Here is a 27,753-nt window from a genome sequence, read left to right as displayed (position 1 = left end):
TGGAATCCTCTTTGGAGTATCAGCCTCCTTCTGTCCTGGTGGGAATGGCTGCGAGTGATGGTGCTACTGGGGTGGACCATGCCTCCTTAGCTAGTGAGGCTGATGTTTGGGCTTGAAGGAGCCCATTCCTCTGGCTTCTAGTGTTGTGGGTGATAATGTTCGTGGTGGTAACCCCACCCAACGTGTCTCCTATAAAGTTTGATTACCTCGTCGGCTTCCCCAGTCTCCTTATCCTTTGAGGATCATTGCGGCGAATGACTGGGAATGGGAAGCCTGCAGCTCTGTTAAATGTGACAGATATTATGGTATGGCAGAGGTCATCAGATTCTGGAAGCCACTATGGTGATATGGGTTAGTTGGTTTGGTGTCTTATGGCACCAAGCAACTAGGTTATCTGCATCAAATATCTGGAAAAAGTTAAAATTAAAATAAAATTATTAAATATCATAAGACGAAATTAAGGTAAAACAAAACCAAGATAAATTTTTCCATTAAAGCATGAATAGAATTACATCCAATTTTTATATCTAGTCTACAATGGTAAGAGAAAACTACAGTAATACAAGTTGTAAAGAACTTTCTGTAACATAATTGTAATTACCATAACTTGCCAGGATGACTGATAGGCAAGTTCAAAAAATCAGCATTAGATCACCAGACGTTTGCCTTTCCAGGCCTAGTTTAGAGTTATTTGATGTTATGGCAGTTTTCAGAAAGTATAGCAATTCAAGTTTTAAAAGGACTTTAGTAAAATTGTAATTATAATAACGCGTCAGGACGCCTAAAATGGGTAGTTCAAACATGAAAGTTAGTCACCTGAAGCTGGCCTTTCCAGTTCTAGTTTTGAGTTATTTGACATTACGGCCATTTTCTAATTTTAAATCGAACTAGATGTACTTTTTTTTATACATTAGACCTTTTTAATGCATTTCTTTTTTTAAGTAGCATTAAAAAGATTAATGTCCTTTAAAAAACCAAAACATTTCTAAGATGGGCAGTGTAACCATCGCCAACAACACTGTCTAACGTCCTAGACAAACATTTGGACAGAACTTTTAAAATAGTGCCATAATTGAGAGTCGTAACGATTACAAGAAAGTAAAATGTAGCTTATTGTGACCTGAGTGTTAAACAGACAACACACTAGTGCATCAATCCCAGATAAAGGTAAACGATGGACTTTAAAACTGTAGTCTAGTTAGAACAACTTCCTCTTTCCAATCCTTTAGGAAACAAAACTGTCAAAGTCCAAAAGAAGGTTCTATTTGGAAAAGCTTGTTTTCACGTTGCTTACTCGAAGTCCACTGCCAACTGGCACGGAACAAAGCCTTGAATACAGGATCTAGTCCATTTATGGGACAGGCACAGTGGTGATAGTGCCAAAGCAGATAGACTTAGCTGCAGTGTCGGTGAGCTCGTTCCCACAAATACCAACGTGGCCCAGTATCCATAAAACTGTATAGAAGAAGATGTTAAAGAGAAATGGGCCAGTTGGTTTTGAATATCAGCGAGAATAGGGTGGGAACTAACGTGAAGAGATTCCATTGCCAGTAAAGAACGAAGCGAGCTAGTATAAATAGTACAGTTTGAGTACTGCTCAGATTTTATGTGATTCAAGGCAAGAGAAAATGCATACAGTTCAGCAGTGAACACAGAAACTGTGAAGGGTATTATGCACACAGTCCCCCGATTTCAAACCATCCATATAAATAGGAATGGAAGGATGGTTCAGAAGATGTTCAGCTAATAACAGACGGTATTTCTCAGATAACTTAAAGAAAGGTCACATTTGGGAACTAATAAGTCATGGTGGAATGGGCTGACCAGTAGATACAGCAATGTCATACAAGGACAGACACAATTCATACAAATGAACCTGGAGACAAAGGTCAAAAGGTACAATGGCAGATCGTATGTTCTGAAAAATCATGGCCCACTAAGGAGGGAAAACACAATCCCAGGTTGGATACTGTGGTAGTCCTTGAAGTTTTGATGCATACAATAAATACAGTTGCAAATGGCAGAGGAGATTCATGAGACTGTGTATACGATCTGAAAGTCCTAGATGCAGATCCAAAGTCCCTGATGATGGGGTCCAGCATTATCAAGTCAGATGTTCTGGCAGAGCGAGACCAGTGACATATGGCCTAGTTTCGATCAAATAAGAGCACGATACATCTTCAGTACAGAACATCGATCCACAATTCAACTGGTGGAAGAAATGACAAGGAAGAAGTTCAGTGCTCTTATACATTGGATGTGTGATATAAAGGTCAGCTTATGGTCAAAGATAAGACCCAAGTACTTTGTTACAGGGACCACAGGTTGCATAACTTTACCAATACAGAGTTCAGGTGAATACCCCATTGGCAGAAAAATATACGTAAATGATTACAGAGAGGGAGAAGATAAAACCATTTCTGTGGTCCACTTTAGTAAACGATTGAGAGCAGTCTGTAGCTGCTGCTCAATATACCTCATGTTCAACGACTGACATGAGATGTGAAAGTCAACGACATAAAGCCCATTTGCAACAGTTAGAGGGAGTTGTTCAGTGATTGCATTAATCTTTATACTGGAAACACAGCCCTGAGGGACTCAAAGTTCCTAAGAAAAGAACGGGAAAGTGTCGAACCCACACGAAGTTGGAATCACTAGTCCATTAAAATATTTTTAAAAATTGGCAAGTAACTATGTAACCCATATAAATAGAGGTCTCGCAAAATGCCGTAACTCCTTGTTGTATTCTAAGCCTTCTCAATGTCAAAGAATATTGATGCAATGTTTGAGAAAGGCTTCTCTGGCGTTACATCGAATCACGTTGTCCATGGTGTAGCACTGTCATCAGATTCCATACTGAGAAGGCTGAGAGAAAGGTAGAACAATAGTCTGGTGCCAGGCATCAGGAAAACATTTCCCTGTCAAATGCAGTTAAAAATAATCAGAATAATAGCAAGAGAAGCAGGAGATAAATGGTGCAGCATGTCATAGCGTAAGTCATCAGGTCCAACCAATGTACTGCCAGACCAAAGAAGGGCCAGTTTGAGTTCCACAATTATAGTCATAGAGACAATCAACTTGAAAGGAAAAAAGTGATCACTCCGCCCAAGTCTTGATAGCTAAGAAGGTGGAGGAAGAAGCAGAAGAGCTAGATACCTGGCAAAACATTTCAGCTAAAGTATCGGTGATGATCCACATATCGGCTACTTCCTGGCTATCAGAGAGCAAGATTGAGAGGAGGGACAGAATTATATTGCCCACAGACCTTTCGAATCGTCTCCCATATGACTTTGGAACTGGTGGTAAAAGATATGCTGCTTGTGAACTTAATCAAAATTCTGGCTTTGTCATCTTACCCACCAAGGATGTGCACAGGTCTACTGGAAAGCAATGTGGTTTGAGAGTGGGCGATACCCATGAAAAGTATTGCAGGCCTGTTTTTGAACCTTCCATGTCATATGGCAGGCAGGATTTCACCATGGAATATGATATTGTGGTAAAGGTTGAGGTTTCAGGAATGCATTAAGCAGCTGCCAGTACAATAGTCAGTAAATGATGCTATGCATCAGCTTACAGACAATGGCAAGATCAAATTCAGAGCAACCTCAGTGAAAGAAAGCCAGTTTGCTTGATCCAACTTCCACCTGAGTATGCAGGTTGGGTGGCATCGACCACTGTCAGTCTCAAAATTATAGGAAAATGATCACTGCATCGTGGATTATTGCCAACCCTCCATGAAAAGGTGTGGCAGTAGTAGAGGAGAGCAAACTGAGAGATCAATAGCAGTAAAGAACTGACTAGCTGTATACAACTAAGAGCCAGTACTGAAAACGATGTCATCAGAAAGCATACACTCTACAGAGAGATCCCTTCATTTAATACTAGCACTATCCCAAAGGAGTGGATGTCTATTAAAGTTTCCTATGATTAAAAAAAGCAGATGGCAACTGTTCAATGAGAGCATCAAGAGCGACTTTATCATAGGTCTTTCCATGCAACAGGTAGAGAACAATATGGTATAACCCAACAATGAAACGCAGATGGTTATAGCCCCCAAAAGGTGTGTAGAGTGTCAACTACCAGGTAAACATATGTTGATCAACCAACAGTACCTCTCCATGCACTCGTCCATCACAGAGCCTGTCATTTCTGTACAAAGAAAAGTGAGGAAAGGTAATTGTATCAAGAAGTTTCAAAAATGTTTCCTGCAAAGAAAGATGTATAGGATGGTAGGAAGCAGTGCATCAAGGTGGCCATTTTTATTTATGTGTTGGTGAATTCGGTGAAAAACCCTTCTGTTTACGACCACATCTTTTTTTTACTGTCCTTATTTGAGGGAGGTCTATCGACCTCCACGGATCCTGCCCTGGGTCGATCGGGCAGGTGTTTGCCGTTGGAAGGGGATTCCAGTGACTGAGGACATGAACAAATGATCGTTTTGCATCTTTGGGTGGGAGAAGATGTTTGCAAGGAAATGCCTGTACCCAGAACCAAAGAAATTGGATCTTGCAATTTGTTGGAATGTATGTAAGGGACAAAGATGGGTAGTGAAGTTAATTCATCAACTTTAACAATGGAAGTCCAAAGACCTTTCATTTGATTTTAGAACGATGAGTGTAGTGTAGTAGCAGAACAAAGTGTAGCAGCATACATTCGAGACGAAGTGGCGAATAGCAACTTTCGAGCCTCGGGATAAGTAACGTTACGAATTGTTTTGAAATGCTGCACCTCTTTCTTCCAACAACTTATGGCAAGAACAAAAGTAGAATGGGTAAGAACCATTGCAATTGACGCATCGAGTCCGTTTCACACTCGAAGGCATCATGGTCTTTGCCACCACTGTCAGTCTCTCAAAATTATAGGAAAATGATCACTGCATCGTGGATTATTGCCAACCCTCAACGAGTATACATCAAGGAACCACTAATGACTTCTTTGTGCGACCAAACTGCTGACACTGGAAACATCTGAAGAGGGTTTGGAATATAAAGTCGTACCCTGCAATTAAGATAACCAGCTTTGATGGGGGCAGATTATCTTGATGAAGTAAATGTGAAAATGAGGACAGTGGTCGGTTTCATAATTCCATCTTTGCCAGTGGAGATGTGTCTCACTGCATAAACTCCTTGAGTGGAGAAACTAACGAGAATCTCTGACTCAGTATTGTTCTTTAAGTCCCTCTCAACAATAATTCCTCGTTAAGAATTCAAAGTAGCATCAGGCATAACGTTAATAGGTATATCCTCAATCGCCTTTGCCTGCAAGGGGAGTTTACTCTGTTGAGATGTGGATGTTTCCACCCTTGTCACCAGAATGAAGCTTTTAGATTGACTTTTGAGAGCCAGTAAGTCGCTTTAGTCCCTTCTGAATGAAAAAGGAAGGCATTTGCCCTAAAGGTTTGTCTGTAAGAGAATGTAGAATAAGAAAATGAGGCACAGATGTTACAGATATTGAAGATTGATGCTTAGTCTGTAGGTATACTACCATATATAGATGATTCTGTTTTTCACTATTTTAAGTTTTTATTTGGAGGATCCATACTGAAAAAGGAATAATTAGTTGTCCAATGACCCCACTCCACCATGGAGGATGCACCACAATGCGAAACAAGGACACTGCAGCAATTCCAGGTGCTCATGAGCATTACACCAAAACACCTGCACCAGATAAAATGTCTACAACACCTGTTGAGAACATTCAACACTGGTACTCGGTTGACCCTAGCCCGAGTGGACCAGCCAATTGACCCTATTTGCCACCCCAAGACTGCCAGTCTACAAGAATTCAAGGCCAACGTAGTGTTATAGTTTGGCCCCTTAACCACCAGGATCCTCTTTTCCCCTTTCCAGGTTACCATGCACGAAAAAAAACCATGGTTGAGGTTCAGATCTCAGGAGGCAAACTGAAAGAACAGAACTTTCTGTGGGAGGTCCTCTTACCACATACAAGAATCCACACCAAAGGAGGTGATGAGTGGGGTTGGGCCATGAGTCTGCTTGGCCCCTACACTGTCCAGAGGAAGTAGCAGCATCATTCATTCTCCCCCTCCCTTTAAAACATCCAGGGAACTCATAGCTTTGCAAAGAGATTCCAGTTTTTTTCTTCTAAAGGCTTTGCTATTGATGTCCTTTTTTTGCAGGAAACTTATGTTGCCTCTAGAAGGGACTTTTTTTTCTTCCTGTGTTCCCATCTGTTCTTTCTGGTCGTTCAACTCGACGCATGTGGGTGGTGTGGGGATCCTTGCATCTGCATTTTAATGGAACCATCCTCGCGTCACATAGTGATGCTGAGGGTAGGGTCATAAGAGTTGATATTGTCACAGGGGATCGTAAGATTCGACTTGTTAATGTTTATGCACCTGTAGGGGTGGAGAGGTGGTTTTTCCTTGTCGACCTTGGACAGGTTGCTTGATAACACAGGCCAATATCATTCTCGGTGGCGACTTCACCTGTCTGCTGTACCCCCCACCTTAACAAGATTTGTGGTGATTGGTATGTCTAGGCTCTGCATGCAGTGCTTTCAGGTTTTGAGTTTTTTGATGTTTTGTATGCAGTCTATGGATCTGCTTTAGTGGCCACTTAGACCAGTCTGGGTATTTTTGTCACCTGGACAGATTCTACAATACACGTGGCCTACAGCAGAACTTTGGCAGGGCTGCAGCTTATCAGGTTGGTGACTTTTAGTTTCACGTGTTTGACCCTTAGGCATTTCTCAAAGTTACAGGACTTGATCATCATTTCTTGTGGTCCTGGAGTGTGAAGGACCAATGTTTCCATTCTGGCCGAGTATGTAGTTGGAGACTAATTCATTGCCTTTGTCAAGGGTCTACCCATGCTTTTGAGTCTCTCGACGAGTCCTCATGGGTGTGTTTCAAGGATGCCTGTGCCTCCATCCTGCAACAAGCTGGCATGCAGCGTGCGGGAGCTTGCTGCCTAGCTTGGCAGAGCAAGCAGGGCATCATAGCTTGCTTCCTTTGAGGCAGGCTGATAGATCAGTGGGTCCTCTCAGACATTGAGAATCTTAAGAAGTATAGAGATTTGAAGTATTCAAAACTATTTCATGAAGTGATCATTTCCCGTCTAATGGAATCACTCGATCCCAGAAACGTTACTTGTGTTCCACTTTGAAAGACACAGGAAATGGCCATGAACAGCCCAACAGAGGGATTTATTAAAGTTTGTTTCACATTGCTCACTCCAAGTCGACTGTCAACTAACATGGAACTGAGCCTTGAATACAGGACCATAACCCATGAATGGAACAGGCAAAGCAGTGATAATGCCAGAGTATCTGTTCTGACCTCAACAGGGTCTTCTTTCCCCACTGATTTCTCAAAGCCCGTTCCCATGGCTGTGGTTTCGCTAGATAGTAGATAGGGACAGTGGGAATCTCGTTAATCCATTCATGCGCGTCACTAATTAGATGACGAGGCATTTGGCTACCTTAAGAGAGTCATAGCCAGAGTATCTGTTCTGGCATTATCACTTCTTTGCCTGTTCCATATATCTGTATTTAACTGCAGTGTCAGTGAGCTCATTGCCGCGAATACTTACGTGGCCTGGTATCCAGTAAAACTGGATAGAAGCAGGTAGATGTTAGAGAAATGGACCAGTTGGTTTTGAATATCGGCGAGAACAGGGTGTGAACTAACGTGAAAAGATTCCATTGCAAGTCAGTGTAAATAATGCAATTTGAGTACTGCTTAGCTTCTATGTGATCCAGGGCAAGAGAAATGGTGTGTAGCTCAGCAGTGAACACAGAAGCTGTAGATGGGATTCTGCATGCAACCATCGAACCACAACAAACCATAGCAGAGCCAACACAGTCAGATGATTTCGAACCATATATATATAGGAATAGACAGATGGTTCAAAAGATGTTCAGTAAGTAACAGACAGTACTACCAAGCGGGAGTGTCTGCATTTCTCAGGTGACTTAAAGATAGATCACATTTGGGGACTGTAAGAAGCCTTGATTGGATTGGCTAACCAGTGGATACAGCAATGTTATCCAAGAACAGATCCAATTCATCTAACAGCCCCTGAATATGAAGGAAAGAGGAGGAATGGCTGATCATTTGTTCTGAAAGAGCATGGCTCACTGAGAAAGGAAATACAATCCCAAATGGAAGGCTTTGGTAAGGAACAAAGTTTCAAAGCATTTAATAAAGAGAGTTGCAAATGGCAGAGGTGCAAAGAAGGTTAATGAGACTATGTACAAGTTTCAAACTGGGGAATTGTGGAAGTTCTTGATGATGTATGGTGTCCAACATCTTTAACAAAGACCAGTTATCCGTAGCCGAGTTTCGATTGAATAAGAAAATGATGTATCTTTAGGATAGAACATCCATCTGCCCTCCAGCTGGTGGAAGAGAGGACACAAAGGATGTTCAGTGCTCTTGTACATTCGATCCATAGCTGCTTGATGTGTGGTATAAAGGTCAGCTTGCAGTTAAAGATGAGCCATAAGAATGATGTCTACAGACAATAGGCAGCATAACTTTACTGACAAGGAGTTCAGGATAAGAGTGAATACCCCATTGGTGGTAAAAGTCCATGCAAACAATTTTAGAGAGAGAAAGAGATGTTAGAGCTGTTTGCTGTGGTCCACTTCAGTAAATGATTAAGGGAAGTCTGGAGCTGCCACTCAATATACCTCATGTCCGACGACTGACATGAAATGGGAAAGTCGTCGACATAGAGCCCATTTGAGACAGTAAAATAGTTTTTCAGTGATTGCATTAATCTTTATACTTAAAAGTTTAAAGCTCAAAACACAGCCCTCGGGGAATCGAAGTTCATGTAGAAAAGAACAGTGAAGTGTCGAACCCACACAAACTTGGGATCGCCTGTCCATTAATACAAATGGGCAAATGGTCACACAACCCATATAAATGGCGATCTCGAAAATGCCATACGACCATGTTGTATCACAAGTCTTCTCAATGTTAAAAAATATTGATACAAGATGTTGTCATTTGAGTAAAGCTTCTCTGATATGGTAGAGTTCTATTGTCAGAACCCACACTGGATGAGCGAGAGATTGTTTGATTTGAGGAACCAAACAAGACGAGCATAAACCATCCTCCGAGGACTTAGACACCTCAAAGCAATTGGATGGTAGTTTAAAGGAATCTTGGGATCTTTCCCAGGCTTAGAGAAAGTTTGGACAATAGCCTGGCACCAGGCCTCAAGAAAACGTTCCCCTGCCAAATCCAGTTAAAAACAAATAAGAATAATAGCAAGAGAAGCAGGAGATAGATGGTGCAGCATTTCATAGTGTACATCATCAGGTTCAACCAATATACTGCCAGACAAATGAAGGGCCAATTTGAATTCCAGTGTAAAATAGACGACTATAGCCAGAGATATTCTCCTAAAAAGGAAAGAGGTGGTTGCTCTGTCTAGCTTTTACATAGAGGATTGGCGATGCTCAGTGTATTAGACACTGATGAACCAACAGTGCCACCCCTCCTTGCACTCGTCCATTACACAGCTATTAATTTCTGTACAAAGAAAACCAGCACAAGGTGACTGTATTGGCAGGTTTCAGAAATGTTTCCTGCAAGGAAAGATAACCTGCCTTGAGGTTGGCAGGTGGATGTGGTGATGTAAATGTGAGAATAAGGACATTTGGTTAGCATCGTAATTCCATCTTTGCAAGTGGGGATATACCTCAGTGCAGAAATTCCTCGAGTGGAGAAACCAGCGAGAATCTGACGAGGGATTGTTATTCAAATCCCTCTCAACAATAACTCCTCTTGACAAATTCAAAGTAGTATGAGGTGTAACCTCAATAGGTATATTCCCAATTGCCTTTGAATGCAAGAGAAATTCACGGTGTTGAGATGTGGATGTTTCCGCCAATGTCTCCAGATCAAAGATTTTTGACTAACTTTGGAGAGCCAACAAGTCCGTCTAGTCTATTCTGAATGAAAGAGAGATATTTGCCCAAAAGATTTGTCAGAAAAAGAGAATGTAGTATAAGAAACTGAGGTACAACAGATGTTACAGATGTTGAGAATTGTTGCTCAGAATCTTTTCATATGTGGTCGTTTACCCATGCATTGTTTTCACAATTTTTTTTAAAGTTTATTGCGGATCCATAAAAAAGGATATTCCATTGCCCATTGACCCCACCCACCTGGAGCCCTACAGGGGGATGCACTACAATGTCAAACAAGGACACAGGAATGCCAGGATTTCGAGAGTACTATACTCAAACACCAGCATCTGATACAATGTCTACAACACTTGTCGAGTATATTCAACACTAGTACTTAGTTGACCCTAGCCAAAATAGACCAGTCGATTGTCCCAAGGGGCCACCCCAAGGCCGCCCGTCTACAGGAATTCAAGGCCAAAAGTGGTGTGTTTGGGTTGGACCCCTCAACCACCAGGCTCCTCTCTTCCCTTCACGGGTCGCCCTGCACAGTAAACACGTGGGTGGATATTTAGATCCAAGAAGAGGTAAACTGAAAGAACGGAGCCTTCCCTGGGAGGTCCCCTTACCACATACAAGAATCTATACCAAGGGCAGGTGAGGAGAAGAAAACTCCACTTGGTCTGGTACTTTGGAGCTATTCTTCCTCTCTATGATCACACTGCACAGGCTGTCGAATGGCATGTCTTCGTCTTCCTGTGGAGTGGCAAGTTCGGAAGCTCCGTGCCAGCTTTCCTTGACCTTTACAGAAAAGGGTGTGGGTATTCCATGTGTCTTTACCCAGCGTTTTTATGTTTTCCTGTCTACAACTTTACACTGTCTTTGCAGAGTCAACCCTATTGCCGCCTAGCCAGTCTTGATTGACATGGGGCTCAGGCTTTTGGATGTTTCACCACACCTGCAAACACCAATTTGTTTTCACTCTCCCTCCTGGTAAGAGGATACTGCAGCGATTCGGAGTTTCCGTGTCGCATTTCATAATGTTCTAACACACCCGTTCCCTATACTGCTTGCTGGCCCCTGGATGTACCCACAGGATGGAGCAATATAACACTGCTAATTTATATGCAAAAACGGCTCGTTTGGGTTGAGAAAGTATTTTACATAGAAGAGCGAACAACGTTTCGACCTTCTTCGGTCATCGTCAGGTTCACAAAGAAAGAGGTAACTGACCGGAATCTGACCACATGTTTGAAAGGGGTTGTGTAACTGTGTGTCGAAATGTAGAGGGCGGTATTAGATGTTTGAAACCTTTCGAAGAAGGTCGAAACGTTGTTCGCTCTTCTATGTAAAATATTTTCTCAACCCAAACAAGCCGTTTTTTGCATATAAATTTCTCAACAAGTGGGTTTCTCGACATCACTGAATATAACACTGCTGTTCTGTAGGGCATTATTTGGGGCCACGTTGTGCTACACCATGTTGATAGCTACTTCCAGGCTTTCAACTGGCAAGTAGTGCATAACATCTAAGACTATATGACATCACTTAGCCTTTTCGTTTCAGTATACATTAACAGTCTTTAAGTACGTCGTGTGCCTTGTTCAAAACCAATTTGTTTTCCAGTAGGCATCAGTATTATAGTTTAAGATTTTGGGCAAGGGCAGATATAAACTTTTACTCCATCTTGAGGCAGATTAGAGGATGCTGAACCTTAGGGACTTTTACCATCTGTGGCAGTCAGACGTTTCGCCTCTCTGTGCGTGAGTGGGGAATCGGGTAGAACTGTTACCGAGACTCCGTCTCCACTTCTGCTTTATGTTGTAACGTGTCTTGTAAATATTAATCATTTTGTGTAAATTTAATTTTTTATGACTGTTTTTATTTGCATTTTTAGTTATTAATATTTTGAGAGAGAGAGAGAGAGTGCGTGTGCACGCGCGTTAATTAAAATACACAAATATAATACACACATTATCTATATTTTGTATATTGTAACTTCTTAACTTCGTATCTATGTGTTTTGTTAACTTTGTATTTGTATATATATTTTGTAATTTTCATTACTTGTCTGTTGTAATTTACTTTTTAACTTTCATTTGTATTTTATTATTTACTGTTGCATTTATTTCAATTTTGTTATTATCCTTATTGTGTTTCTGGATTTGGTACACGGTGTATATGTGTACAGTGTATCTATGCATCGTGCTATTTATAATTTATATTATTTTTGTTTCATAAAAACCTTTTTAATTTGCGAATTTAAATTATTTATTTGTACATATTTACATGTAATTTTTTTGGTGTTAGTTGTTCATTACCGGTGAATAGTTGTCTAATGCTTTTTTTACTTTTTTAAATTTTCTTTATTACTTAATGTTTTTCTTGTAAATATGTATATTCAAAATGTGTTTAATTGTGTAATTTATAGTTTCAGTATGTAGTCACTGTAAATTCTGTTTTTGTTCGTGTATTATTCTTCAATATTGTCTAGATTTTGTTACTTGTAGTAGTCATGTGTCTTGGTAATACTTTTCAACCCTAGCTTTGACAGATCTGCGTTAGTATTTTAACCTAATTTAGAGTGGAATTCACTTTCCAGGCTGGTCGGCATGGCTAGTCATCCAGCCTTATTCTGTTTAGGTGCAGTTAATTCGTTTTGTGGTCCCTGCAGTCTCGCTGCAATCAGCAGTTATTAATGCTGTGTATAGTCAACTGGGAGGTATTGTTCGAGTGTCTACAAAACTGGTAGTTAATGCTGTGGGGCATCAATGCCTTCCCTGCCATTGCTCAAAAACTAGTGGACCAAAGGTGACTTTACTTTTCATGGGACCTCCATCCCTGTTGAACCAATGAGGCTACATATCAAGAGGTTGACTCCATGCCCCCCCCCAAATGAACTACCCCATGATACAGTTGTGCCAGGATTACAACACTATATGAGATGGTTCTTAAACTCGGACACGAGTGTTACCAGACTCACCCTAGTGTATGTAGTGGAAACAGGAAGGTGTGCTTTAGCAGTAAACATCATATGCCAAACTTTCGTAGGAATAATGGGTTTACTATCATGGTCAACTACCCTGACTTGTTGCCGCATGTGTCGTCGCTATGGCCTCAGACTCCACTTTTCATAGAGTTGCAGCACTCCTCAGTGCCATAAATGTCTCATTTTTGGACACACTAGTGACTCGTTTATAGTTAAGTGTCCCGTATGTTGTGGCTATCACGTGTGTGTGTGTGTGTGTGTGTGTGTGTGTGTGTGTGTGTGTGTGTGTGTGTGTGTGTGTGTGTACTTCTACAGTTGCAGGACACAAACTGCAAGAGCAGTCTTCTTCCACACCACATCATGTATTGATTCCCGCAGAGAAACAAGGATGAAACTAAAAATCCTGCACATCCACTGCCAGAGTTACCTTTATTCTAAAAATTCAAATTTTATGGCCTTGATAACATAATTAAGACCCACATCATCATTACTTGAGAAATAAGCATATACTTGACAACCTACATACGTCTTGCAATGGAAACTTCTTAAACTAAGAATAACTTGTTTTGCTTCACACCCTTATAAACATCTTTGCAACGTCGAAGAGAGCGAGACATGTGTACATAACTGTAGGAAAGATATACAAAATGAACTGGTACAGCTCTTAGCCAGTGCGATAAAAATGAAATACTAGCAGCTACTCATGCATCTAAGTATTATTTGATAATATTAGATTGTACACGTGATGTAAGCTGTGTTGAACAACTACCATTCAATCTGTAGATATACATTCAGACACTGGCCAGCCAGAGCCTTGAATCAAAGAACATTTTGTGGGATGTGTATGAACTAAGGACAACAGGTGTTGGTATGATTAATCCCATTCCACATTATTTACAAGAGATATTATTACTCGTCAAAGATGTGTAGTCAAGACTAGGATAACAGAAAAAAAACATGAAAATAAGAAAATTATGTACAAAGGAAAATATTAGATATTAACCCACGACCAGTGTAACATTTGCTCTCTACAATGTACATTATTTAAATCTGGTTGTTAATGATACTAACAAAAGTTGTCTGAGACAACAGCATTCTTTGACCTGGTACGACATGTTTCTGTACTTTTCATTTCGACACGTCACCAAGAGATTTTAAAAAGCCATATACCCAAAATGACAGTGAAAATATTAAGTGATACAAGATCGGAAAATAATATTAATGCTTTGAAATCTCTTCAGTAATCAGCTAGGCAATGTACTTGGTGCCTTGCCTGAAATCTGATACCTCCCTTACGGGATCGTCTGGCAATTCTTTACGGTTTTAAGCAGTCGTGAAATAAAAGTTCCAATTTCAAGTTTATTGTGTCGCTTGTTTGGAACAATATTCTGTTCGAGATTAATATAGCTAGCAAAAAATTGAAGAGAAGGAACTTTATACAAATGATGCAGTTGAACAGCTGAAAGAAACGAAGTATTTTCCAAGCTGCAGGAAATATATAGAAGATGAGAAAACAATAAACGCACAGGAACTTGATGAAGAGTTTGGCATATCACTAGAATTAGAGCCAGGGCCACTTCATATTAGAAGGAGAAAGCAGTTCATGTTTGAGGCAGATGATGAATCAATTCAGAACACCAAGTAGATTTTAAAGTGAACTTTTATTTTACAGTCTTGGATGCAGCAATGCAATCAGTTGAACAAAGATTCACACACATTCATCAAGCAAGTTCTCTGTCTGGCTTCCTTTGGGACATCCACAAAATGTAGACAATATCAAAGGAACTAACTGAACATTGCTTAAAACTAGAAAAAGCTTTGCAACATGATGATGACAAAGATAGTGATACTGCAGATTTGTGTAGTGAATTACAATTAATTGCAAGACGGGTCGAAAAGCGTGCATCACCACAAGGCATTTTGAAATTTATAGGTAAAAAAACTGACAGATAGTTTTCCAAATGTATTTATTGCTCTACATATTATTTTGACACTCCCTGTGGCTAGTGGTAAGCAATGTTTTTCCCAAATAAAATTGATAAAAACGTATTTACAGTAAACTATGGCACAAGAAAGAATTGTTGGGGTTTTCACTCTAGAAATAGGGCATGAAATTGTTGAGAAACTCGACTTGAAACAGTTTGTTTGCACATTTGCCACATCAAAAGCACGAAAGGTAAAGTTTTAATGGAAAATCATGCGTTTACATATAATATAGTAATAATGATATTATATAATATTAGTAATATTGTCGTGCTATGTCATGATCAAAGTGGCTACTGAGCAAACAAATAAAAATTAGTAAAAGATTTATAAATAACGTTTTGCAGGACACATCCAAGGATGACCAAGAAGGACAATGCCTCAGAAAATCCACATACCTGCATCAAATAGACTTCACTCGAAATATTAAAAAAATACAATTTTCGTTCAATATATCTACTTTGGCTTAAAGTACAGCCAATCCCGTACAGTTATGGTAACATGTATAATAATGTTATTTGTCTGCAAGTTCTCTTTCGAGATGAGAGAACTGTATTACCATACATCTGTAGTTGCATCACGTAGTAAATATAGGTGAAAGTACCTTACGGTCATGTTTCCATTTTTTGGGTAAGATATGCTTATCTGCAGTATACAGCACGTATAAAACTTTCCCTTCATAAGACGTAATATAGATTCATTTAAACTATATTCTCTAGAATATTAGAAAAATACTATGAATATCAATTATGTACGAAACAGAATTGATATATTTAATTTGTCAAACATGGACGGACTGAATATAGTAGTATTAAAGAACCTTTAAGATTATATAGTTGTCGCACCTGAACATTTCCACCATGTGATCTTTAATTACCGGTGACTAATAGGCTACCAAGGTTCTTTGAAAATAAATATAATCTACATACATATATTGTGACTCATGTTCACTCCGTGTATGTAATAAAAATTTAATAATACTACTACGAGGTTAAATGAGCCAGCTAAATGCTTACTTTATTTAGAGATTACCTTAAAATAAAGCTTTATAAATTGTATTTCATTCACATTTTTTCCAATGAATTATTATAAGTTGGTCATTTGCATGAATTAATATACGAAGTCACAAGGTGAAAATATAAATATTATAAATGTTTTTTCGAGACTTCAGATGGACAATAACAAAGTTCCTACATTAGCTTATTAAAACTTACTAGGGCTCCAAGGGCTCACCTAGGATGCCAAATACCCTTGCGCCAACTCTGGTTGATATTTACACACCTACACATGTATATCGTTGATCTGGTATTTTTAAGAGTTTTGAAGAACTTCCTATTATCACACACAACACGATGTGGTATTAAGAAGATATTTCAATTGTATTCTGGAAGTAATAGACAAATTGGGAGGCTCTAGGAGGTATAAAAGCAATGCTAATGTTCTTAAAAAACGTATGTGACAACTTTCATTTTAAAGATACTTGGAGAAATAAGTACCTGCAAGAGCATGGGTTTACCTTCTGGAGTTTCTCAGGAGTAGGAACTGGAAACGATTGTTTCTACTCTTCTAATACAACGACTAACTGTAAGGATGTTTCATCACAAGCGACAGGCTCAAACAATTATGTAACCGACAATTGTTTGGTTATTTTACAAATTCCCGTCACTCACATTTAAAGAGGTCCAGGATGTCGGAGATTTAATAATACTGGAACGTACACCTATCGTAAATGAGATAACTTGAAAATTATTAAAACTCTTGAGAGCCAATAATTACGACGACAGTTAGTGGAATTCTTTAAAAAGTAACTATAGCTGCTAAAGCTAAGTCTCTTACTTCTCTTCTGTCTGGAGAAAGGAAAAGGACGATTCATCATTTGGATAGAGCTTTGACAACCATTAACAGAATGCCAGGAAACGACATGGACATCAAGGAATCTATTAGTACCTTAACTTGAAGGCTAAACTTAGTATTTTATATGTTGAATATTAAATTTGAGATTACACATTCTAAACAAACAATTAGAAACAGAAGAAACCTTTAATGGAGTAACGACTGGAGTCCTTCTAAACCCCATAAAACTTCTGCCATTAGATAGAGATGCAGCAAGATTGATTGATTCATTGAATCCACGAGTTTATGGCATTTTCCAAGTTTGCAGCCCATCTGTGGAAAAGATGACAGCAGCAATCACGCTATCGTCTGTAATGTTCCGAAATGTTTCCATTGGCGAACTTTCACGTTCACACCAATTCTAACAGCTTTGACTGCAAGATCCGCAAAATGAAATTTAAAACCAGGTTGGGCTTATCGAAGCATAGAAAACATCGACATGCTACCAGAAATGCTGAATGAATATTGTCTCAAGGAGTCTGTACAGCATCAGAGTGCCCTTTTCAGGTAATATGTTCAGAGGAAGAAATAAGAACCCTTCAAGATGTGGAAGTAGAATATTGATATTCTTGGGGGCCGATTATACTCTGTGTGGGACATCTACCTTGAAAGACTCCTAAGCAGATCTCAGTTGAGCACTTCAACCTCCACGAGGTAAAACCATCTGTCCAGGTCGGTTCAAATAACACCACAAGTCGTGGAGATCCTGTTGGCAGCATACAGGTTGAGGAACTAATTTGGGAAGGGATAGTTCTTCCCCAATAAAGTTCCATGTTTTGTTTGTACTGAGAGATCAGAACGGAACCAATGAATCAATGTGACAGAAGGTTGAAACCGTGACCAAACAATGGGTTGATGATCCTCTCCCCCATTCTCAAGAGTCTTGAAACAATGAGGAGAACTTTCAAGCAAACTATTGGTAACCCACAACCTGCTAGGAAACCCTACAAGAAACGTTTCTATAGAATTGAACGTTTTAAAAGGTTTTAGAAAAAATGTTCAATTTCGAATGTAAACACTTACCAGAGGAGATACTGGATGGCTGGGATGCTGTCCAATACATCCTCTGTAAATATCAGGTGAAAGACTACTACAATCAGGTCTATGGTGAGTCTAATGTTCAAGTCAATTTTGACAGATGTCCATTATCACCTATGGCAAATAATATCAATAATCTTATGGAATGAATAACATCAGAAGAAGTGACGGCAGCACTTCAAGGTATGAAATTAAACCGAGGCTGCTGGGCCCGATAACATCATCCTTCCATTTCTACTAAAACATGTTAAATATGGTATAGATGTTTCCTTAATGTGTTCAATCTCCGACAATTTTGAGGTCCTGTTTTAATCCATGGAAATCAATAGTAAGTCGATGCTCATTCCGAAATGAAGGAGTAACCTACACAATGTTAAAAACTGGAGGCCTATCACAATTTTATCCATTGTGTTATGGCTGCATTCCAAGATTATGGCACACTGTCTCGAGCAGGTGGTGCAGATAAATTCCAGACAGCACAGACTAAAGCAGAAAGATTTCTCTATATCCAGTCTGAAGAATAAGGGTTGCCAAGCAACATAGATTCTGGATTTCTTGGACCTCTGTAAAGTATTTGATACAGTTGGTCACAAACATCTTTTAGCACAGCCACGAAAGACACATTGTAATTTTAGCACTCAATGTCCAAAACTGAAATCGATGAGAATACATTGTCACAATAAAATACATGTCTATTTGATAAAAGGGGTTTCTTATTATAAAGGGATGAAAGGTTCTACAAGAATCCACCTTTGAGACAAAAAACAGAGAATGTCAGTGACCTGATCTGATATTTCACCCCAATAACAAGGGAATGGTCGTTAATGTGACGAGTCGTTACGAGCTTATGTATGGATAAATTAAAAAAGCATACGAGTCAAGTCTTTAAATACAAAAATCTGGCACATCAAATAAAAGATCTAACAAGTGCAACTTCTATTGTATTTCACGGTTTCCCATTGGGCGCCTAAAAAACAAGGAAGTTTTATTTGACCTAGATATCAAGTCTCAGTACTTGAAAATAATTATTGTGTAAACATACAAACCTATACGCACTGGAGATCCTATGGAAGGCAAATAATGAACATCTCGCTTGGTAGGAACTGTTGACTCCATTAAAATTCTACATTTATCTAGATTCCATTAATGTAAAATAACAACCAGCATTTGTCGGTATCGTCGACTGACTTAAGATTGGCTAATTTGAAATAGTACTGTTCTATAAGCTTAGAGCTTCAATACCGAAAAGTAATATCCTACGAAGGTACCTTCTAGTGGTACAGCTGGAGATAGAAAAGCCTGTAAATAAACTTCCTTATGTGAAGGAAAACATCCAAAATCCCTGTGGCGAATTTGCTGTGCACTACGTGTCCATAGGCAAGGGGGGGATCAACCCCAGATAAAGGATGGTAACACTTCAAACCATGGTGAGAACTCAGCTATATGGGTATATGATAGGAAGTTGCAGCTTTACCCTGTATTTGCATTTTATAGGGACCTGGCTGACACCTATAACAGAGCATACCATTTTTAAAATATGGAAAGTTACTTGTTAGATAAAAACCATGGTTCAGCATTCGTGGGGTGCCAAGGCAACAGCCAAACCAAAGTTACTTGGCCCCAACTGGGGATAGTAGCTTACAAGCAGTTATTCGACAATGAAGGAAAGGATTGTCCAAGATCAGGAATAAAGGCATTGAATGATATCTATTCTGACACAAGCTCACATACCCAAAGTGAAACTGGTGCAACAGATCTTGCTACCACTCAACCACTTAGATGTATAGCATGAGTGGTATTACGTCGCATTGCGAGTATAGTAACAGCCATAACGCTCTGGTGGATGTCAATTATCAATCAAAGAGAAAGAGCAGGCATCAGTATAGAATGAATAGGCACAACAGGAGTTTGTTTCCCTTCCCTTAAAAAAATAGAATGTAACCTGTTTCCGCACGAATTTGCAACATATCTAGCAAATAAACATAACTCCCTGGCCCAGGCACAATGTAAATATTGCAAAAAAAATGATAGCAACCATCACGCTATCGCCTGTCATATTCCAAAATGTCTGTAGGTGAACTTTCACATTCGCAGCAGATTCTAACAGCTTCAGCGGCAAGACCTGCAAAATGAAATCTACAACTCAGGACGTTGTCAGAGACCCATCATTGGGTAATATGGTCCATGGAAGAAATACGACCCTTTCAGGCTGTGGAAGTATTATACTCAGGCTGTGGGAATATCAATGTTCTCTGAGCAGAATATCTACCCAAAAAGACTCTTCAGCAGATCTTGGATAAGCGCTGCTACCTCCAGCAAGTCGAACCATCTGTCGAGGTAAGTTCAAATAACACCACGAGTCGTGCAGATCCTGTTGACACTGTACAGTTTGAGAAACTAAAATGGAAAGGGATAATTCTCCCTGAATAAAGTTCCAAATTCTGTTTATATCCAAGTCAGCTGAGAGATCAGAAGGGGCTCTATGACTAAGTGGTAGGAGGTTGAAATTGTGTCCAAACAGTGGATTGACGATCTTTCCACATTTTTTAACCGTCTTGGAATAATAAAATAACTCAGTTGCAGGTAATTTCTAACCCAGAGGTCCCAGCAATTTACATCACTCGTAAGAATCACAGTCATGGATGCTGAACAAGCCACAACCCTTCTGCAGGAGATTCCAGAGTCAGAACCATGGAGCCAAAGTTTTCAGGCCCGCACGTTGTGCAATGTGAAAACTGCCAGCGTTTTGGCCATACCAAGACTGCGTGTACCGTTAGTGACTATCCAAAAGTAAGAGAAGACATGAAATCCGGCAATTGTGAAACCCAACATGTAGCATGGTACCATGGTTGACCCAAGTTTAGTTCGTCAGTGAAATAAGAGCAAAAGTATTCAATCACCCCAAACACAACCCAGGCCACCATATAACGACCAGTTTCCACCACTAACTCAACAGCTCCTACCAAACAAAACGCCAACCACAAGTTCACACCAACAACAATCCCGTATCTACAACGCTACATCCAAGTCACAATCCAGACGGACAGACCAGCCACCCATGAAGAAACAACCCCAAAACTGGCAAATTTTATGCACACGCTATATCTTTGCATTCATTGTCGACGTCGTTTTCGCTGCTGCCGACATGAATCTCGACAAGCTCACGTTCCTCAAGAACGTCTGCAAAGCAGCTCACAACCACCTGAAGGTTCGCGATATTTAACCAGATGTACGCAGTGATCTTATCACCAAAGGACTCCCTGACTGTTCCGAATAGTCAAGTTAGTTAATAACTTATTTTTATGATGTTAACATTCAAAGTGCACTATTATATAAACAAAATTGTTAGATCTAGCCACCAAGTTAAAAGCTTCCTTAATCACAAATCAACAAAACTTTTCTAACCAATAACACCAACTTTCGCCTCTCTAACTACAAAACCATTTACAAGCCAAAGACTCACAAAATCAGAAGCATCACACTCTTACATAAACACAACTTAGACATTACCCTCATCGACCACAACACACCCACATACCATAAACACACACGCTTTATAGCTTCAAGACCCTGTCACTACCCGATATCTTTCTCTTGGCGATATACCTTTTTCCAAACTCCACCTGACAAACTTCTGAACTCAATCATTAACACATTTAATAATGTAAATCATACTCGGCTACCTTAACGCGACACCTATTCTTCACGAATATACAACAAATACTCCCAGCTGAATTGTAGCCAACTTCATTCAAACACAAACTCACTAATATTAATGATAATTCACCAACACGCACACATCACAACGAAACTCAGAGCATGACAGGCTTAGCCATAATCGCCCTTTCAATCATATACATAATATTTGTCAGTAAGATACCTTTCCCAGATTTGACATATACCTAATTCTCACAATACGCCGACGATATAGCTGTCTAGAGTGTGTCACGAAATCCAACAATTGTAAATAGAGCTGAATACAAGAATCACTAAATGCTATCCTAAATGCAGGTAGAGTCCATTTACATCCACGCTGCCATTACATTCAGGTGCAGCCTAACCAAACATCATAACCTGAAAAAGTAAATCTTAAATTAGGCAATAAAATAATTAAAGTTAACTTCAAAACAAAATTCCCAGGAATAACGTTTGATACAAAATATGTGCAATGCAGTGGACCATATCTCGTTGCCAAATGTCCCAAGCAAAAGGAAGAGACATGCTATGCAAACTGTGGCAGTCCCCATTTTGGTATGTACCATGGATGCCCTATGTACACCTGAAATCCAACAATGAGAGCAGCAGAATACAATAATCATTAAATTTTATCCTTATTTGGTGTAATGACTTTAGAGTCTACAAAACCACTGCCATTGCATTCGGATGCAGACTTAAACACTTCAAGAACCTGAGAAAGTAAATCTTAAATTAGGCAATAAAACAATTAAGTTGAATTCTACACAAATTCCTGGACATTACATTCGATAAATGACTCTCCTGCACAACATTTCAAAGTCAAAAATAAATTTGTTAGCAAGAGCATTTACCACTTAAAACTTATCAGAGGAAATGAAAGGATGCACACCTCACGCTACCATAAAAATTCACAAAGCTTTCTCATTGAATATGGTGCTCAAATCACATGATATCCAAAAAAGCATTACTAGAACAACTCCAACAGAACAGTCTGAAGAATGACTTTTACACTACCCAAATTCACTGCAATTAATTACGTGAACGAAGTTTGCAACTTACCTGTACCCTTAGCAACGTTAACTTACAATTATTATGAGAAGGCATTGAAACGTAACTCCCTAACTGCTAAATTACACACGATGACAATATCCTCATTCAACATGTACGTGGCCTCCAAGACATAATAAATTAACAATAAACATGCTATGTTGCTGTATTAATCACTGTTAATATTTTTACTCATTTCAGCTTTGGGCACAGGATAGGTAGAACACTGTCTTATGAAACTGAGTTCGCAGAGTACTCTACTTCTCCTCCCCACAGCAAACTCTAAGGTACTTGGATTTATAGATCCCGGCCACTCCATTGCCCTGGTCACAGGACGTTTGATAAATAGTTTGTCGACTTGCTTCTTTCTGTTCTTCCGTAAAGTTCGTCCTTTAAGTCGCGTCATTGGTAATGCAAGGACAGATAACCTTACGCCACTGGCCTTGATTGCTTTCTCTCTGCTACCTTAATATGACTGCACACTTCCATTTGCTCTTCTCTGAAACTACTTCAATTTTAATCGAGTAATACAAAGACATGTCAGACTGAAAACTAAATCCAATTTCTCTATGATCACATCAAAATTCTATTATAAGCCGGGTAAAGATGATATTAATATCCATGAACTCCAACTGGGAAGTTTACCCCCGTAAATAACTGTTACGGGACGTTCGTGTTTTTTTGTTCGACAACAAAAAGACACAATAACAGAAACGCACTAATCAAAAGAAAAATATATTGAAAGAAAAATGGTCATCTTTTTGCACATTTTGATAAAAGTAGGAAAAGGCCCAAAGATTTCTGGAAAAAACGTAAATTCTTAACTGTCCAAAAAAAAAAACTACTCCATCATATCAAGTACAATAACATATCAGCTAAAACTGATATCGATAAAACTGGCCTAGCGAAATATTTCACAGCTTCTTTCTTTAATACAGACTTTTTACACTAATACTCAAATTAAACATGAAGTCGATAATTATATTGTCTCTAATCCAGATCTTTTCCATCCTCATTTCCCAATTAACATAAACGCACAAATAACCCTAACCGAAATTAATCCATTCGACAGGAACATTCCAATAGATGGAATAAAAATAAACGGTAAAGCCCTCAAAAATAACTGCTCCAAATCGTGATAAAATACGGAATGTGATCCTTAAGAACATGTCGCTATCTGTCTCTTAGGATATTGAAATAATTATACGATGTAACAAAATTTTTACTCGTTCCTGAGCAGAAAGTTATTTCCCTATTGCTTATGCCTAAAGGGAAGAAAAGAGACCTACTTTTCTCTTCAAACTTTCCTTTTGTGAACTGAGAGAGTATAACAAAAAACATGATGGGAGATTATTTGGGAGCTGATACGTAAAAGTGATTTACATTACAGTCGCAAATCTCGGAAAACTACTCACTTCTAAACATTCTTCATTTTTTGTATGAACTTTAGTATAAATACATGTAAATCTTTATTTTCACATTGATAGTTACATGTTCCACAGAAGCTGAGTTATCCTGATATTGAGGTTTTCACATTGCTTTTGTGAGTTGGAAATTAACCTATTTTTCTGTGTAAAAACAGCCAAATTTGCAAATTTTTAATTACATAAGGCCTGAATAAAACAAAGTTTGAAAGGAATAATGGCCATTTTCTGTACTTTTACAACATAAGCAATTAAGAAATAACACATACTATCCAGGAACAAAGTTTGTGTTACATAGAGTCATTTCTAACAAACTAATATTATATTGCGAAAATCACAACCTCCTACCAAAAGATACAAAACTCCTCCCACAAGGGAAGGTAAACCATACACCATCTAAAAAGATTTATGGAGTTCATACATAGAACATTTAACAACATTCAAGTAAATATTGCAGTTTTCCTTGATATACAAAAGCATTTGATTCTGTGGGACATAATGCACTCAGATATCGTTTGTAAACTATGGGAATTAGCTCCACCCTAAGATGGATCTCTTATTTTCTCACAGACAAAACTGCCATGGTTAAAGTTATCAATACCTTCTCTAACACATTAAATATTACAGGAGGTGTAACTCAGGGATCTGCTCACTCTTTCCCCTACTATACATAATATTTGGTAGCAATATCCCTTCCCTAGCCAACACTTATTTCTCTCAGTATGCAGGCGACATTGCCGTTTGGAGCACCTTGAAAAATCCTCTAATCGCTGCAGAAAGAGTACAGAAATCTCTAAATATCATTCTCGAGTGGTGCGACAAAGGGAGAGTTACAAATAGTCTACGTAAACGGAGGTCTTTAGTGATGCGTTTATGTAATTCAGGTGTTAGTTGCAAACATTTTGTATCTGCAAATCGATTTCTATTAGAGACAATAGCATCGTTAGCATTTGTGATTACTTTGCTTAGGGATATGTTTATTTCATCTAATGTATCAGGGTTATTGATATGAGATGGAAAATCTCAAAAATATTGTTTAAATAACTTAGATGTTTCCTGTCTGGAATTGGTAAAATCATAAATCGGTAATCTATAATAAATATTGGTAAAATTTTTCTAATACAAGTTGAATGAAATAGAGAGGTGATCACCATCACTATGTTCATTAACTTGAAATTTTGAAATATGAAGAGATGTTTGGAGTAACTAAGGCTAAATCTAGAATATCCTGCGAGTCGTCGGTATGCGTGTCTGTAGATTGATCATTATTAATATAAATCAAATTGTTCCCATTCCGTGTACAAAACCTTTCAGAATGCGACCATTTCTATTATTCGTTTTACAGAAGAAATCCTGGAGTTTTGAATTTAAATTATCTTATGTGATTATACGATGATGATTTGTAATTAAATTCTGTAATAGGTTGGTGTCCGGTGAATGGTTAGGTTTGACGTAAAGTAGGATTAATGCAAAGGTTGGGAAATTATTGTAAATGATATCAGATACAATATTTTATTATTGAGTACTGGAGGCATGTCACGAAATTTTAAATTTAATATTGAGATTGTGTTCATTAAGTAAAGCAATATCTTTTACTCGATGCATTGATTTAATATTATATCCTGGAAAGATAAAAGAATGATTTTGTTTCAGTAAAGTTTCGTTGAATGACATTATATCTGCATTTTATCTATTCAAAACTTCGTATGGAATAAGTCTTTCTGAAAAAATAAAACCATTTTCACTTACTGGAAAGTTGTTCTTGAATGTCTCTTGTCGGATAAGGAAGTAGGGTCAGGATTCTTCAGGACTAAACAGAAAGCAGCAACCGAACAGATTTCCATCTATAATTACAGAACAACTTGCACAGAACCTGAAAAACAAAGCATCGGTAACTAAAACAACAAGACACTCGATTAGTGTATCATACTTTTCTATAACTTCTGGTTGAAGTGTCTATATGCTGTTGTTGCTTACATAAATTGCCGGTAACAAACATTTTACCTATAACTTGACCAAAGTTGTTTCAGTACTCGTAAAGCTAATGCTTCTCCACGTTTTATATTTGCACGTACGACATCCTGAACCTCGCATTAATCTCCGACGCTATACTTTCTCAAACGGTTTAACAAGATTATTTATGGTGGAAGGGAGGGGGAGGAATTTTGTAACCTCCGCCCACTTACTTTCATCTATTTTAGGTTTTATAGATCCTTATAAAATTTCAATATTATTTCCTCTATTTCTTTTTGGTCGGTGGTAGTCTGTTCTTCTGAAATTTTTAGTACTGCTATGTTGGATTTGTTCAGTCTGTTCTTAAACTGTCTATAAAATTCACTATTAAAAGTTTCTTAACTGTTTAAACCCCTTATACCTGTTCTTATTTTAAGTCCTTCTATTCTTTCGCTATATAAGTCGTCTAATTCATGTCTTAGGATTTCTATAGATTTTAAGAAATTTGGGTCGCCATTTGAAAATCTTGCTAAACTAGTAAGCTGTCTTTCTATTTTATATGTATTTTTTTCCTATTGTCTTTTGCTATCGTTTTACAGAGATGCTATTCTGGTTTTTAAATCTTCCCACCAGTCGGCATCGTATTCTGTGGTGTCACAGAGCTCCATCAGCAAAGTGCTAATTTTCTCTATGACGTGATCTTTCCTTAACAGAGATACGTTAAGCTTTCAACATCCACTGCCTCTTTGTTGAGTTTCTCCTATTTTACATTTTAAATGTCACAAAATTGTTGTCGCTAACATAATTGTTCGGGCTACCTATCGGACTGTTATTCCGTCTGTCTTCAGGAGTAAAAAAACGTTGGACAAAATCTATCCAATCTACTTCCCACTCCATAACGGCTCCATAAAGTTAAACCTGGGTTATCTTTTTTCTAAATGTCTCCGAGTTGAAAAGCATCAATATATTTTAACGATTTTGCACCGGGGTCTATTTTTTTTCTCTATCACCACCTATTTTATCTATTCGAGAACCTAACACAGTTAAAATCCCCTACTAGAATAATTCCATTCGTTGTACATAGTTATTGTATATAGGGTTGTTTTGTTGTTGTTGTTTTTATATAGAAAACTGCCGTAATTGTATGGTCTGCTGGGGCATATACATTAATTAATCTTATTTTCTAGCTATTATGTTCTATATCTATATATGTTAATCTACCATAATAATCGTGTCTTACAGCTTTAATTTTACCTGTGTAATTTTTACTTATTATAATGCCTGCGCCTGCTTCATTAGGTTTTCCCAATGGCCAGTACGATAGAACATTATGATTCTTATTAAATTGTCTGATCTGATGAACGTTATTGAGATGACATTCTTGTACCACCAGAATGTCAGCCCCATCTCTCTTCATCATATCAATTACCATCTGTTGTTTTAAGATTTTTAGGAAACCTTGAGTATTTAAAAGTTATTATTTTTAGTTGCATTGAAAGTCAATCAAAAATATATTTTATAATAAAACCTGGAGTGAGAAATGGATTAAAAAGAAAAGGAAATTAGGGCTAATTACAATTAAACAATGAGGCTCCTACAACTACATAAGGAATTACCTACTTACATTTCTTCTGTACTTCTTGGTATTCTTTTCGGACGATGTTGCTGACCGTGAACTTTACCGTTCTGGTTTTTTCTTCCATACCTTCCTCGCTGTCCGAAGATGACTCCGACAGTAGAAGGTCTTTGGCAAGAAGCTCTATACCCAATACTCGGTTTACTTTGCTTATATTTATCTGTTGACTTGTTTGGCTGTTGATTTTCTTTTTCTTCTTTAGAATCAGCCAT

At 38.4% G+C, this 27,753-nt stretch overlaps 1 protein-coding gene across 1 annotated transcript; it reads right to left on the bottom strand.

Annotated features, from left to right (window-relative positions):
- Window positions 1-44: 44 nt before the first annotated feature.
- LOC143232514 (uncharacterized) lies at window positions 45-27,753 on the bottom strand. Its single transcript, XM_076468078.1, has 3 exons — window positions 27,530-27,753; window positions 25,702-25,825; window positions 45-407 (listed from the first exon to the last, which is right to left on the bottom strand). Exons 1-2 carry the CDS (start codon window positions 27,751-27,753, stop codon window positions 25,747-25,749), a joined length of 303 nt encoding a protein of 100 aa, XP_076324193.1. The 3' UTR covers window positions 45-407; window positions 25,702-25,746.

The sequence above is a fragment of the Tachypleus tridentatus genome, chromosome 11 (genome assembly GCF_004210375.1).
Source record: "Tachypleus tridentatus isolate NWPU-2018 chromosome 11, ASM421037v1, whole genome shotgun sequence".
In the NCBI taxonomy this organism is placed as follows: domain Eukaryota; kingdom Metazoa; phylum Arthropoda; class Merostomata; order Xiphosura; family Limulidae; genus Tachypleus; species Tachypleus tridentatus.
This window is presented reverse-complemented; position numbering and strand designations above follow the sequence as displayed.

What these genes read in the sequence shown, in the direction of transcription:
- LOC143232514 (XM_076468078.1), bottom strand. Translation starts at nt 27,753, where the DNA reads ATGGCTGATTCTAAAGAAGAAAAAGAAAATCAACAGCCAAACAAGTCA. An exon ending in CCAAGAAGTACAGAAGAAAT is followed by an intron (nt 25,826 to 27,529) that starts GTAAGTAGGTAA and finishes TTTGTTTTTCAG; the next exon opens with GTTCTGTGCAAGTTGTTCTG.